The sequence below is a fragment of the Homarus americanus genome, unplaced genomic scaffold (assembly GCF_018991925.1).
Source record: "Homarus americanus isolate GMGI-L3 unplaced genomic scaffold, GMGI_Hamer_2.0 scaffold11407, whole genome shotgun sequence".
Lineage (NCBI taxonomy): Eukaryota > Metazoa > Arthropoda > Malacostraca > Decapoda > Nephropidae > Homarus > Homarus americanus.
This window is the reverse complement of record NW_024721983.1, coordinates 567,888-582,827: the sequence shown is the minus strand read 5'-3', so window position 1 is coordinate 582,827 and position 14,940 is coordinate 567,888. Positions and strand designations below refer to the sequence as shown.

Below are 14,940 nucleotides of genomic sequence, written 5' to 3'. Positions count from 1 at the left end.
GAAATTAAAGAATATCACTATCAGAAAAGAGGATGTTCTTAAGAGGATAAATAAACTAAAGAAAACAAAATCCCCAGGGCCGGATGAAATTTTCCCTCGAGTCTTGAAAGAGTGGAGGGAACAGATTAGCGGACCCCTCATAAACTTATTTACAAAATCATTAGACACTGGAGTTGTGCCAGACTTGTGGAAACAGGCAAATGTAGTACCCATATTCAAAAAGGGAGACAGAGCATCAGCGTCAAATTACCGGCCGATCAGTTTGACGTCAGTAGTGGGGAAATTTCTTGAATTATAGCAGATAGCATCCGATCGCATCTAGAGAAAAGCAAATTAATCTACGACTCTCAACATGGGTTTACAAAGGGAAAATCTTGTCTAACAAATCTGCTAACGTTTTTTAGGAAAGTCTTCGAGGTAGTAGATAATGACGAAAAATTACGATGTTATTTACTTAGACTTTAGCAAAGCATTTGACAGAGTACCGCATCAGAGGCTTCTGAGAAAAATTAAGGCTCATGGTATCGAGGGGAAAGTTTTAAATTGGATAAAATCATGGCTCACCGATAGAACGCAGAGGGTCAGCGTAGATGGTGTTAAACCTGAGTGGGGCCGTGTAACCAGTGGGGTTCCCAGGGGTCAGTACTAGGTCCACTCTTGTTCATAATCTACATAAACGATCTAGATACTAGGAATCAGCAGTGACATAAGCAAGTTTGCGGATGACACCAAAATAGGGCGGCAAATTAATTCAGGGCAGGATGCAAATGCATTACAGGAGGATCTAAATAAACTGCAGGGGTGGTCTGAAAAATGGCAAATGAAATTCAACACCAGCAAGTGCAGAGTACTTAATACTGGAAGAACAAATACTTATAATGTATACAGCCTTAACAACAACAACCTAGAGAAGTCGACTTGTGAAAGAGACCTAGGGGTACTTGTAAGCCCGGAACTACGGCCTAGAAAACAGTGCGTTAATATTCGAAATAAGGCAAACAGAGTATTGGGTTTTATATCTAGAAGTGTAAGTAACAAGAGTGCAGAGGTCTTATTGCAACTATATCTTGCGCTAGTCAGGCCGCACCTCGATTATGCGGTTCAGTTCTGGTGCCCTTATTATAGAATGGATATCAATTCACTAGAGTCGGTGCAGCGAAGAATGACAAAAATGATTCCGGGACTTAGAAACCTTCCATATCAGGATAGGTTAAAGAAACTAAACTTGCATTCCCTAGAAAGACGAAGAGCGGGGAGATATAATAGAAGTATTTAAGTGGGTGAAAGGAATCAATAAAGGGGATATAGATAAAGTTCTTATAATATCCGAGCAGGATAGGACTCGGAGCAACGGATTCAAGTTGGATAAGTTTAGGTTTAGGAGGGAGATAGGAAGAAACTGGTTCACAATTAGGGTGGTGGACGAGTGGAACAAGCTTAGCAACTTTGTAGTAAGTGCTGGAACGCTGGAAAGTTTCAAAAGGAGGCTAGATAGATTCATGGATGATAGAGAGTGGTAGTAACTCTCGACAGGAGCTGCCATGCACAGGCCAACCGGCCTTTTGCAGACTCCTTATTTTCTTATGTTCTTATGTTCTTTGTACTTTGCGGTATACGTTAGCAGGATGTGCTTGCGTAAAATTTTTGAAAAACGGACACCCCTGTTTCCACATACATGCAGCTGTCTTTCTAGTGGGAACAGGACAGGAAAGGTGGCGTCAAGTGTATCGAAGCTACGACGTTATTTATATGAACAGGATGATTTGCAACTAAACATCCTGGGTTTGTATAAGATCAAGCTTAAAGCAAAGACAAAAACGGACAAGGAAACATAAATGGTGGGTTCAAAGATTGCTGCTGAGTCGGACCAAATATGGAGCCCTTTTTTTACGGGATTAGCCCACCAGGGCACAGGTCAATGACCCACATCAGGGCTTGGGGGCGAAAACATAATAACACAGGTTCGATTCCCGGGCCGGTGGAAGTTGTTTGGACATACTTCCTAGCCCCCGTTAGTCCCTGTTCACCTATCAGTAATGTAGGTACCTGTTGTAAGTCGAAAGTTGCGAATTCGTATTCAGGGAGTTGTTGGAGCTTCCAATAACTTTAAACCATTGACTCTTCAGGCTTCTACGCCCTTGACTCTTCAGGCTTCTACGCCATTAACTCATGAGACATAAAGGCAAGCATGAACTTAGCATGCTTCCCTGTTGGGCGCTGTAAACGCTTCTGCGCTTCACCTTAAACAAGGATGTAGGGGGTGCAAAAAAAAAATAATAATAATAAATAAATGAATAAAAATATACATTGATACAAAATTAAAAAAATATTAAATAGAAATATAATAATAATAATAATAATAATAATAATAATAATAATAATAATAATAATAATAATAATAATAATAACAATAATAAAAATAACAATAATAAAAATAACAATAATAATAATAATAATAATAATAATAATAATAATAATAACAACAATAATAAAAATGAAATAATAATAATAATAATAAAATAAAAAAGATCAATAGTGAGAAACAATATACAGTTTGTATGTTGTGTTGTTAAAGTAAGATAAACAATTGAGACCCTGCAATTGTGTGTAAATGAGACAGAAAGTCATATCAGCAACCTAGGACGTGGTCACAATTGTTGTGTTTGGACAGTGCATTATGATTCCAATATATTCCCAGGTGGTAGTACCTCCCTGTTTGAGAGCTGCCTACTACCTACTACCTACACTACTGTGGTAAAAGACCTAAGCTTGGATGAAGAAAAATTCAAAGAATATTTTCGTCTGAGCAGGCAACAGTTCGTACATGTTCTTTTCCTGGTTGACGAGGATTTGTTGAAACACTGCAGGAACAGAGAAGTCATTTGCCCAAATGAACACCTACGCTGATGACTATGCACACTTTGGCCCTAAGGTGAATGTACGTAAGACTCAGATTCTCTGTCAACCTGCCCCTGGTTCAGACACACCCCCACCATCCATCCAGCTTAACGGAACTACCCTCTCTAATGTTACCCACTTTCGGTATCTTGGCTCCCACCTGTCCACCAGGACGGACATCGATGAAGAGATTCAACATCGGATCAGATGTGCATCTCAAGCCTTTGGCAGACTCCGAAACCGTGTCTTCAGCTGTAGGGAGCTGAAATTATCTACAAAGTTATAAGTATATCGAGCAGTGGTCATCCCCACCCTGCTATATGGCAGTGAGAGATGGGTCACATACAGGCACTGTGGGAGCATCAAAGCTACCATTATCCATGAACAACTACGCTGGACTGGGCATGTTACCCGCACGGACGACAGTAGACTGCCAAAGCAGCTACTTTACAGTAATTTAACGAATAGTAAACGTAACGCCGGCGGGCTACTGAAAAGGTAAAAGGATAGTCTTAAGACAAACCTGAAAATGTGCCAAATCGACCCCCTCACCTGGGAGTCGAGTACTCCACATCGTAACGTTTGGAGGAGCACCACACGAGAAGGTTTGAATACTTTCGAGTTAGCCCGACTGCAAACCGAGGCAGACAAGCGCCAACGCCGGAAAGACGCTGCCACCGCCCCTCCCGCACTCGATGTAGCCCTCCACATGTGCAACTCATGTGAATGACTCTGGAGGACCCGTATCGGCCTCTTTAGGCACCTCAAAACTCAACTAATGAAGGTGACATCCTTAATAACTCATATCATTGTATCATAGTTGGATGATCGTCATATTCGATTCCGAGTGACAGTAAAGTAGTACATAAGAACATAAGAATGGAGGAAACTGCAGCGGGCCTATTGACCCATACTGGGCAGTCCGTAGTAGTAGTGTAAGGTGAGTTATGCTCATAAATAAGAAATACTAGGAACTGCAGATAAATATTAAGTGACATAAAAATTAGTATTCCAGTGAACCTTGTATTGAGACCATGAACCTTCAATTTAGAATAGTTGTGTCAAAAATGCGTGGATCTCGTAAAATGATATGTAAAGGTTTTTAAATGCATTATATAAATGCATTACAAAATAGGTTAGGATATATTCTGAGTGAAATCAACTTCTCAGTCTCCTCGACAGAAACTTTTTTCCTCGAGGCATTTAGCTGGGTGAGAAGAGCAAACAAAGGGATAGTGACGTCACAGTGTGGGATAACCGCATCCGTTTCCAACCGTTTCCGTTTACAATCGCTATAGGGAGCGATTGACATGTACTGCAAACGCATAACGCTAACGCTACCGCTAGCGCAACCGTGCCAATGGAAACAACCGTGTACATTTCAATGTGATCTATTTTTGGCGCTAACGCCTGAATGGAATCCTAGCTTTATTGTCTGAAGTCCTGGTTTACTTACCTGTATGTGAGGCCATAATGTGAACTCCTTACGTAACAACCAACAACACGGACGTAACCATCACACTCGCACGTATACACTTCCCAAGGAGGCTTGTTATCGTACATAACATACTGCCAGTTGGCCTTGTTCCATACCCTCCCAACCAACAACACACTTATCTTGCACCCCCCTCCGTCCCTTAATCGTCCTACTTCTTACCCCTCCCTACTCGCCCTCCATCCAACCCCCCCTCCTCTTTCACTCAGAGGAAGGTCGCCAAGCTCTGGTCAGTGGTATTTGATAGTTCACTGGAGCATCAGGCGCGGGAGCTGTAGCTCGCCACATTCACCAAGGCAAGAACACAAGATCAACACTTTAGCAGTTAAGACTGTCTATGATTCCAGGTATATCTAGATAAATTCACAACATTCTGTATTTGCTTTTGTCAGCTTTATTCCACGTGACACATATATCGACTTTAATTCTTTTATTTAATTAGTAAACACGCGACTATAATAACAAACGCAGAAATCAGCAAAAGTTAGAGTGAATTATGAAATGTTAATTTGTAAATTGTTTGTCGGTAATATTGTACGAATAAACACGAAAAACAACAACATAAAATAGGTTTCTTACTGTGGTAAAGTCCAAGTGTTGTGAGGGTGATATCAAGACAAGAATGAGAGGTGCCACGTAGCTCTTTTCAGACAGTGATCCCAGTGTTATCTGTGTGGTAAGCTTAATAAACTAAAAGCCATAAAGGTAGTGATAATATATTATACATGGAAGAACTTGCGTAGCCAAGAACCCCCAGAGATTTAGCACAAGAACTTGCATAGCCGGGTATTATAGAATGGATATCAATTCACTGAAGTCGGTGCAGCGAAGAATGACGAAATGATTCCGGGACTTAGAAACCTTCCATATCAGGATAGGTTAAAGAAACTTAACTTGCATTCCCTAGAAAGACGAAGAGTGCGGGGAGATATGATAGAAGTATTTAAGTGGGTCACAAGCAATAGCCCTCTTCCTTATCTACAGACGTCAAATCAAGTCAAGTCAGGTTTCACGCTTAACACACTCACACTGAAGTATACCATTAAGTTTCGAAAGCTTAAAAATGGGTATAAGTAAATGAAATAAATTGCTGATTAGCCTAATGTGGACTAACAGTGTAACGAGCCGTGTTTCCTCTTTTCAATAATTTACCATCCAGCTATTCTTTTCAATGAGTATCCGGTTTTATATACTTATCCTTCTTCAATTCTTTACATATATATCCTTATTCTTCTATATTCTTATATAAGTAGCTTGTATGCTTCTCTGCTTATATTTTCCAAGTCAATGTTCTTTCTTTTCATTTCCTGTCATATATTATGATCTCATCCATATATTTTGTTCTAGTTATATTCTAAACCATGGATTAACCTGGGAAACCATGTCTTTGTTATTACCACACTTATTATACTGACAACGGTAGCCTGCCACCACCCAGGATTTTCTAGAATATAACATCTCTTAGTTAACTGTTAGGTAGCGAGCTTCTAGGCACGTGAGTTAGTTATTTTCTGAGAACCAATGTGGGAAAGGATAGAGTGGTGATACTCGTAGACGTAGATTACTAATTCAATATTTATTAACACAGTGATTGGATAAGATGCATCTTAGATTCACTCAGACAAAACAGAACTGCAATTTGTTTCTTAAGTCATCAAACACTTCAAGAACTTATTACCTCATTAAATACCTCCAAATACTTATTACTTCAATCGACAATTGTGGCATTGTCACTCTGCCAAATGATATTCAGTACTGGGTATACACCAGATATCACTGGACCCTCAGGTCTTACCTTACCAAGTAGCAAATTAACTCTTCACTTCTTGGTTATATCATTATACTCTCAGATTATCATTTCATGGTCACTACCAATGAATACATAGCACACTGGACAACTCCACAATTATCTCAACATACAATACCTCCTGTTAATTCACAAGGAACAACATGGCACTTTTAACTCTCATTCAGTGGTTCAATACTTAACCTGGGATACTATATTTCTGCTAGTTATCCCCCAAACAAGGTACCATAATACTTAGGCCTATGTGACTGTGAGGAGTGCCCCAGGGTAACACTGGTCTCTACAACAAATGAAGATCGCTGTTAGGGGTCGGTTGTAGCCCGACACACGCTCAGGGAGTAGGCGCCTGATTTGCGGGAAACGGACTTCCCAGTTCAGTCCTGTCGAATCAACGGCATCGTCCAACCCGGTTACCGCCCCACGTTAGCCGATGAGTATTCAGCTCAACACACTGGAGAGACGTTGAGGAAGTCACGAATGCGTGATTCTCCCTCGTGTAGAGGTATATATGTGCACCTGCTGGGCAGCTTGGGCCTCCCTATTCATACCAGAAGGGTCGATCTTACCAACAACATAACTTCTCTATCATTTTGGATCACTGTAGACTTAGTTATGAACTCCGGTGTTCTTGATCAGGGTAATTTCCTATGTCTATTCATATAATCTAATCAGAGGTTGAGCTTGCCAGGAAAAGGTGGAATATACACGGACACGTTCTTCTAACGATAAGGACAGTTGAAGCATTCTACCCCACTCACAATGGATCTTGAATGTTCCAACTGTAAACAGACATATCTAAGTTGACTCAAAACAAAGGTGTTCTCTCTCACACTCACATTCATTTTATAGAGAGGTTGGTTTCAGTAAGTCAGAGAAAATGGGATAACGGAGGACTGAGGTGTCTTGAAGTGATGAGAAAACGGACTCCTCAGATGGAGGACTCAAACGAAAGCCGAGTTACATGTTTTGTGGGCTATTGAGCGTAATATGAATCATTTGATTTTGGCGCTAACTGACGTGTAAGACCGTGGTCATTACAATAGCGTCATAGTGACGTAGTGTGGCGCGACCCAGTTGTTTCAGGGATGTCAAGTGTTCGTCGAATGTTTCTCGTTGTGAAGCGTGTATGCGAAATTTGAGACGATTCAGGGAGAGCGAACGTTGCTACTTCACACCTTGACAGAACGTGCAGTCTCTCGCTTTGCAACAAAACCAAAACTACCCAGCAACATTCCTGTGTTCTAAACATAGTTGAGTTTTTCTCTTGGTAGACATAAGTTGTTTGCCTTGGCTCTTGGTGAATGTAGTGTGTTGCAAGTGTTCCTTGTGTAACAGGCAGTCTTATATACAGAGAAGCTTGTCTTGTGCTCGTCAGTCTCACAGTGGTTTTCATTCGACGTGGATCTCTCATCAGTGATCCCAGCGAACCTTCAGTGAACCCAGTGACCTGAGACTTCACCCGGTGTCCAGCTCCGACATTCCTAGGTCATCAAACTTCAGCTCCTAGCAACTCACACGCCCTAGTGACAGTTGCTGTGACAACGAGGACGCCATCTTGGATCGACGCCAGGTTAGTATCTCACATGGACTGATATTGACCCTGAATTTTTCTTAGCTTAGTGGACATCTACGGACCAGATGACGTCATGCTTGGGGAAGGACGAATTTTCGACTCGAGGTGCGTTAACTTGGTTCAGTTCGACTTTAACACTGTGGTCCTTTTATCCCGTCCAGGGTTCGTGATGGCGGTGAGGCAACGTGGATGGTGGTGGACGTTGGTGGGTCTGTTGGTCTTGGCGTGTGCCTCCTCTCATGCCATTGATTTGAAGGAATACTTGGAGGAGAGGGCGATGCTGCTGGCCCAGGAGCAGACTACTATCATGGGTCAGTCGTCACAGTACTCTAACCCACCCAGGAACTCAAACCCTAGTCAATATCTCACTAAAGGAAAATTTTTCCAAACACTATATTGTAAGATTGGTAACATAAATATATTGCCAGTTGAAATGCCAAGCCTCTACTGATAACGATTAAATTAATTGATATTGAATGTTTCTCAAGTAAATGATCGGAAAAGTAGTTTCCCGAAATTTAATTTCCTGAACTTTTCAAGGTGAGGTTTTAATTAAATGGGCTATGCTTGTATTAGTTACTCTGTGAAATTATTTTATTGATTATATCAAGTTCAATTTCACAATCGTTCTTACTAAGACATTAATTTGAGGTGTTGTAAACGTTAATGATGTAGGGCAGTAACAAGTGATGGCGGTGGAGGAACAGTGATAACAAGTGGGCCACTTTACAGGTCAGGAGCAGGTGTTATCGGCGGACGAGCAAGCAGTCAACAAGGAACTGATGTTGAACAAGATGAGGGAAATGGACAAGAGCTTTGAGACCCACGATTTCCCTCCTTCCAAGAACTTCATGTCCGTCAGGCACGAGATCGAGGCTTCAGATGTTTTCAAGATGATTCAGCAAATGCCTAAAGGTAACCTAAGTTAGTCCGACAAAAGTTAAACCACCCTTATTTAACTTAATCTAACTCTACCTTAGCCTAACAAGTAAGCTTTGCCAGTCAAAAGCAGCAGTTCATAATTATGATCTACGTTAATATTATTTAACGCTCAGTTCCACTGCCTTCAAGTGAACATGAAAAGTTGTGCTGTAGCTTCAACACTTCCTGGGATAATAACACTGGATGAAATTTTGTTCCAAGGATTCATGTCTCAAACTACAGTAGGGAAATATAGTCAGGGCACAGCGTCAACGTATACCCTGAAATTTGACATATTTCGTCTCTACTGGTATAAAAATTTTATTGAGGGACTCCCCTGTAGAGATGAAACATGTGAGGGGAGAGGTTACCACTGTGACACGACCTGTAACAGTGACACAAGACATGTAAGGGAAAATAATGACATACAGAAGTGCACGGTGTAACTATGTTGACTTTGCAGGCGCGGCGCTACACTTGCACGATACCGCCATGGCGTCTTCCAGTTGGGTGGTGGAGGAGATCTCCTATTGGCCGAACCTCTACATGTGCTACACTAAAGATGACCAACTTCTGACGATGTGAGTATACGAGTGCCTCAGAGTTTTTTTAAACTGAATAAATTTAAGACAGTTGCTGGTTGGTGCGGTTAATACTACTAGTTAAGGGCATCATTTGTGGCCGCGCTGGTCAAAGGTATCGGACATCTGTTTGTAAAATTATAAACGAAGATCTTTATTAAAGCAGTCTTTATAACATATATTCAGATATCAGTCTTAGTCTATGTTTACATAACTTTTGTCCAGGTATTTATTTAACGTCAACCTAATTAAAGAATAACACAAGCTCGAGTGAATTTTTCTATCAGTATAAAACACATGTAAAATTATCATAGCAGTCTGGTGTGGTTAACTTGAACAGTTTGAAACTGTGACCTCAGGTATCCGTATTAGAATACTTCTTCATGTTACTACCATGAAGAAATATTCTAATACGCATACTGTAGGGTATGTATCTAAGCTACTGTGCCGAGTAGCATTTATTTATGTAATCATGTGGCAACACTGCACGTGTTAGGTGGCAACATTGCCCCGAGGCTGCCATATGGCAAGGCAGTCTCAGTCTGACTCTGTGGGCCGTGCATGGGACACGCAAGTCACCACTTGTATTTCTCCTATCCCTTAATAAATGGACTTCAGTGTTACCCGGTGTTTCCCTACCCATCACTGCTTTCTTCAGGGAACACTTGGAACCTTCACATACCTGCATTACTCCATTCAAGGAATCGTCAGCTATCTGTCGTGAATGGGTCCCATAGGGACAGTGTAGATACAGCTCACTGTATATTAAGCCTTCGGTACACAAGGAGGCAGCATGGCTGGTACTGCATTTTCTTTAATCTTGTTCTTCAACATTAGCTTTCAGCTTTGATGTGCTTTTATGGCCTATCCACTTAAAAAAGGTCATTTCTATTTCCACCAAAGTCTTCATACAACTCTTCAGGTTGTGATCTTGTATATATATCTTTTTAGTTTCATTTCGAATGGTCCTAAGCTTTCCCCGTCACCCATCATATTTCATTCATCTCACTTAACGCTCACAATATATTTGCTTTCACCTATCTATAATTAATAAACTGCTTACTATATTGTAACTTCCTCGTACAGGTTCTTCGAGACTCCGGATACAACTTGTGACTGGCAGCTTATGAGTGAAGTGAGAGAGTCGTACCCCTCAGCAGACGAATTTGACCAGGAGCTTCTCAGTAGACTCTCAATACTGACTGATAACCCAGATGGTAAACATGTGGACGGGAGTATCTATACACTTCAAAGGGCCTATGTCCTATCATAAATTCAGTAGAAATATCTCCAACTCATATATTCAGTTGTTCCTATGCCATTTTGCATATCTATTTGCCCCTTGTCCAGCTCAGAAATATCTAGCTCAGCCCAGAGCTTTCCAATAATTTACCTAAAAAGTGACCTTTGCTAATTCATATGTATTCACTCCCTAGAGAAATATCCGGACCTGAACAGCGTATGGTCAGCCTTCCAGGGTGTGTTTATAGCCATAACAGGCATGTTGATGTACCGACCAGCGTGGGAGAGCTACCTCTACCGGGCCCACCAGGAGTTTGCCCATGATAATGTCCTCTACATAGAGTTCAGGGGTACACTGCCCCTGGTCAGTATCCAACAGCATATTCTTACTTACGTCTCAAGTAATACTATAATGCAGATAAGAGTAATTTCTTTTCTACTTGGATCGTTTGTTTACATAAGGGTCACTGTGTTGCCAGCTGTACGAGCTCAACGGGACGATGCTCACCGAAATTGAGTCGGCGGCGGTTTATCGGGACACCGCCAAGCGCTTCCTCGATAATCATCCTGACCAGTTCTTCGGTACCCGCTATATCTACGCTCCACCTCGACTGTAAGTTGTTAGGTTGTCAAAACATATCTTATTTGTGATGAGTGGTTCATTATACGTGAGACAAACACATTCACACGGTACTGTATTTAGGTACAGGTATTGTGTGATCCTTGAGAGAATGAACTGATGCATTTATGATTATTTAATACTGTATAGAAGTACACCCAACAAAAGATGTATCATGACTCTTGCTGTACTTTGCCTTCTGGAACACAGAATGAAGTATTTTTACATATATCCTGGGTGTGGTTGGTGATATGTTGGTATGCCTGTTCCCATACAGTACTTCTTTAATTTAACCCTTAATAGGAAATCAGGGGTGGGATAACACCCTGCACTACCATGAAACCACATTTTTTAAGACTTCCCGCCATATTGAATCACATGAACCGAGACCATCATTCATACTTCAAGATTCTCTAACCGACGGAGAGAGATTCGTGAGAATAAGTTTTTTAATTAAATTGATGTGACTAAAGAGCAAAGGAGAAATACGATATAATCTCTGATTATCGCTGTCAGCCCTATTGGTACCTTTTGAATTTCTCCCACAAATACATATCATTTGGGAAATGACGACTGTTCTATTCATTTCTCAAGCCATCCTTTCCTACTGCATGCCACGAATAGCACCCTAACCCTTCATCATTATGTTACTGTAGAGCACTTGACCATGTTTTTCAGTGCAAATATTAGGCTTAGTATTATTTCAGTAGTCTTAATCACAGAACTTTGCACGATAAAGTATATTAGGCCTATAGCATAGTCCGAGACACCAACCCAACAGATACATCTGTATTTGTACGTATTTGCTCATTTTGATTTCCATCGGACCCGAGGGTTGCGATACCGTTTTTGATGGGTGTACAATGAAAGACAAAAGTCGTGTCATGAAATATGATGAAAACATATGCCGAAGGGCTTAAACTTTTGGTGAGCACTGCCTTGTGGTAGGGGCTCTCATAATGTTTCACGAGTTATATTTAATCTTCGGACAAAACCACGACATGACTTTTGTCTTTGACTGTACACACGATAAAAAAATATCTGTACATTGGGTCTGATGATTTCCTAAATGATCAATGCACCTATGCCACAATGTAACCACCAACATGAATCACACTACACACTGTTTGCAAGATTAATCTATTTTCTTCTGAATGTGCATAAAATAAAAATACTCACTATGGATAAAACAGAAAATGTCGTGATATATGGTGTCATTGTTTCATGCAAAATGTGCAGATACTTTTTTGATCAGGTGTTCCTCACCCATTCTGCGTGCAGGGAAAGGCAGACGTGAGGCTGACTGGCCTTTTCTATGCTCATTTAAATAAATTATTAATTCTATTCCACTACATCCACTCAGTACTCAAGTCTGTTGCTTTGGTATTTTCAAGTGTCAATCTTAAAAGTATTGTTGTTCATAATTTCTGTCACTTTTGCTTTGTCCTGGTTAATCACTATAGAGGTAAAGTGACCAAAATTGTAACCGAAAATGTTGTACATATCACTGCGTTTCAGCAGATTGTAACTTAAAAGAAAAAAATATGAATATCCTTTCCTCTCCTCGCAGTGTGGACAATGCTACCATGGAAGGCTACGTCGCATTGGTAAGGGAACTGAGAGCTCAGTTCCCGGACTTTGTGGCGGGGTTCGACCTGGTGGGTCAGGAGGACTTAGGTAATCCTCTCATAGACTTCCTGGCCTATCTTCTCCCACTACATGATGCTCAGGTGCCTGTGTTCTACCACTCAGGAGAGACAGGTATGTACTGCACTAGTTGGTGTGTGAACAATCCAAACCTATATAGGGAAGATGTTTTCTAAGAACAAGTCTTAATAATGGAGGTTTTCCCTAGTTTACAACTTGAGTTTGGATTAATAAGCAAACTGTGAGCACTTGAGAAAAAGGGTTACAGAGAGCCACATTTTTTCTTGAAGATAACGAAAGACTAAGGGCAGTAAGATTTTTTTTTGGGGGGGGGGGTTATAAGGGAACACATAACTAGTTTTTAGTCACTAAGGTGAATTGAACAACCAGTGCCTGCTTGTTAGATTACTAAATGTAAGACTTCCAATGAAAAAATATTTGGAGTAACTGGTTGTGTTGGTCAGCTTGGATGGGAACAAGTACGGACGAAAACCTTGTCGATGCTCTGCTGCTCAACGCCACGAGGATCGGCCATGGGTATGCCATCACTAAACACCCCGAGGCCAAGCAGCTCGCCATAGAGAAGGACGTCCCTCTTGAAATCTGTCCTATTTCCAACCAGGTGAGCTCGGTGTCCTTCAAGTGCTGTAGCTGTTGTAGGACTGTTTGATATTTTAAGGTAATAATGTCCCTCCTCAGGTGCTCTAAGCATTGCAGAACTATGATATATGAACGGTGACGGTGGTGTCCTCCACCAGGTACTAAAGCTTGTGGCGGACTTGAGGAACCACCCAGCTGCAGGGCTGGTGGCTGAGGGCTTCCCTGTGGTGGTTTCCTCTGACGATCCTGGCTTCTGGGGTGCCGTTGGCATATCTCACGACTTTTATGAGGCATTTATGGCTTTGGGAGGAGCCAAGGCCGATCTCAGGTTCCTCAAGCAACTGGCTATCAACTCCATCATGTAAGCTTTATAACCCATTTTTTTTTGTCTTATCAGAAATTGACACAAGTCAAGATGAAGTAAAATGATTTATCATCCCATTTTTTATTCAAGGAAATTCATGATTTTGCACTTGTGATCGGAACAGCAATATGAATGCGGCTGATTGGTTTACTTACTAAACAGGGAGGCTCAAGATAATATAATCCATGAATTTAACATTAAAATAATAAATTACTTAGAGTTTCTATAAATACTGTACAGAGATGATGTTATTTCGTATCGATAAAGAATAGTGGGACGATAGTTAACACACTTTTTCATGAACTAGACTGGGGATTAATGTTGTTGTCGTGCTCAGGTACAGCACCTTGGACGAAGAGGCAAAATCCGCCCTGATGCTGAAGTGGGTCGAGAAGTGGGACGAGTTCATTGCTACCACCAACAGACTGAACAGTTGCACGAGCAAGAAATTTTACCCCGTAACTAGTTCTACCAGTACTTTGGGGCCAAGTTCTACCCATAAACTATTCTAATTGACCAATCAATGTAGACAATACCTCGATAAAAGGTTTCATTGAGAATAGGCAACGAAAATGCATAAGTTTTATTTTTTAGTTAGGGATACAATGTGCACTGGAAAATTGTATCAGACAAATGTTTTTCGACTCAATTCAGCGGTGCTTTTTTTTCTTCTCATAAGTTTAATGTATAAACAAAAGCAACACATGTGACTGTAATCTAATGTTTAATCGTGTATGCAGTACAGTCATTCTCGGGATGATTACACCAACACCAGGAAAGGCTCAAATTTAATTACTAATAATTTAAAATTTATCACCAAGGTAATATAATGGTTTATACCTCAATTTATTCTTTGTGTGAAGATTAAACCAGCTGATATGTAATGTTTTTTCAAGACCTGTAGTGATGAGTGCAATTATAGTCCTGTGTTTCCTGTCATGATGTGAGAGTACGCTATTGATACACGTACAGTGTATCAAAACAAACTTATATAGTGACAAGGAAATTTTATCTGTTATTTAGGAATTCTTTGAATTAAACCAAATCTACACCATGGAAAAGTTCTTAGGTTTGATTCTTGCCGCACACTATTTGCTTTATAAGACCTCGACGAAGTATTACCCTGCCGGATCACTACAACACTGTACAGGGAATAAGGAACACGAACAAAGGAATGCACAAATTTAGATAAC

The 14,940-nt window shown here is 40.8% G+C and overlaps 2 protein-coding genes across 6 annotated transcripts in view; one reads left to right on the top strand and one right to left on the bottom strand.

Annotated features, from left to right (window-relative positions):
* The window catches only part of LOC121861927 (tryptophan--tRNA ligase, cytoplasmic-like), a 27,738-nt gene extending 22,740 nt beyond the window's left edge, over window positions 1-4,998 (bottom strand). The window contains exon 1 of one of the 2 annotated variants that reach the window (XM_042359888.1): window positions 4,973-4,998. The gene's annotated coding sequence lies outside the window, so the exon portion shown is untranslated. Of the gene's footprint in view, window positions 1-4,354; window positions 4,489-4,972 lie in introns of those variants that run through there. The other variant, XM_042359892.1, reaches the window with a different exon arrangement.
* Window positions 4,598-14,808, top strand: LOC121861926 (adenosine deaminase 2-like). Of its 4 annotated transcripts, none has more exons than XM_042359884.1 (12): window positions 4,614-4,740; window positions 7,576-7,770; window positions 7,935-8,084; window positions 8,506-8,688; window positions 9,158-9,275; window positions 10,362-10,492; window positions 10,712-10,881; window positions 10,997-11,130; window positions 12,707-12,897; window positions 13,248-13,405; window positions 13,542-13,744; window positions 14,085-14,808. In XM_042359884.1, the coding sequence occupies exons 3-12, from the start codon at window positions 7,943-7,945 to the stop codon at window positions 14,257-14,259; spliced, it is 1,605 nt and encodes a 534-aa protein (XP_042215818.1). In that variant the 5' UTR covers window positions 4,614-4,740; window positions 7,576-7,770; window positions 7,935-7,942; the 3' UTR covers window positions 14,260-14,808. The 4 variants fall into 4 exon arrangements, with proteins under 4 accessions (XP_042215816.1, XP_042215818.1, XP_042215819.1 ...); XM_042359883.1 differs by having other exon boundaries at window positions 4,623-4,740; window positions 7,615-7,770; XM_042359882.1 differs by lacking the exon at window positions 7,576-7,770 and having other exon boundaries at window positions 4,598-4,740.
* Window positions 14,809-14,940: the final 132 nt, after the last annotated feature.

What these genes read in the sequence shown, in the direction of transcription:
- LOC121861926 (XM_042359882.1), top strand. An exon ending in ACTGACTGATAACCCAGATG is followed by an intron (nt 10,493 to 10,711) that starts GTAAACATGTGG and finishes TTCACTCCCTAG; the next exon opens with AGAAATATCCGGACCTGAAC. An exon ending in TCTGTCCTATTTCCAACCAG is followed by an intron (nt 13,406 to 13,541) that starts GTGAGCTCGGTG and finishes GTCCTCCACCAG; the next exon opens with GTACTAAAGCTTGTGGCGGA.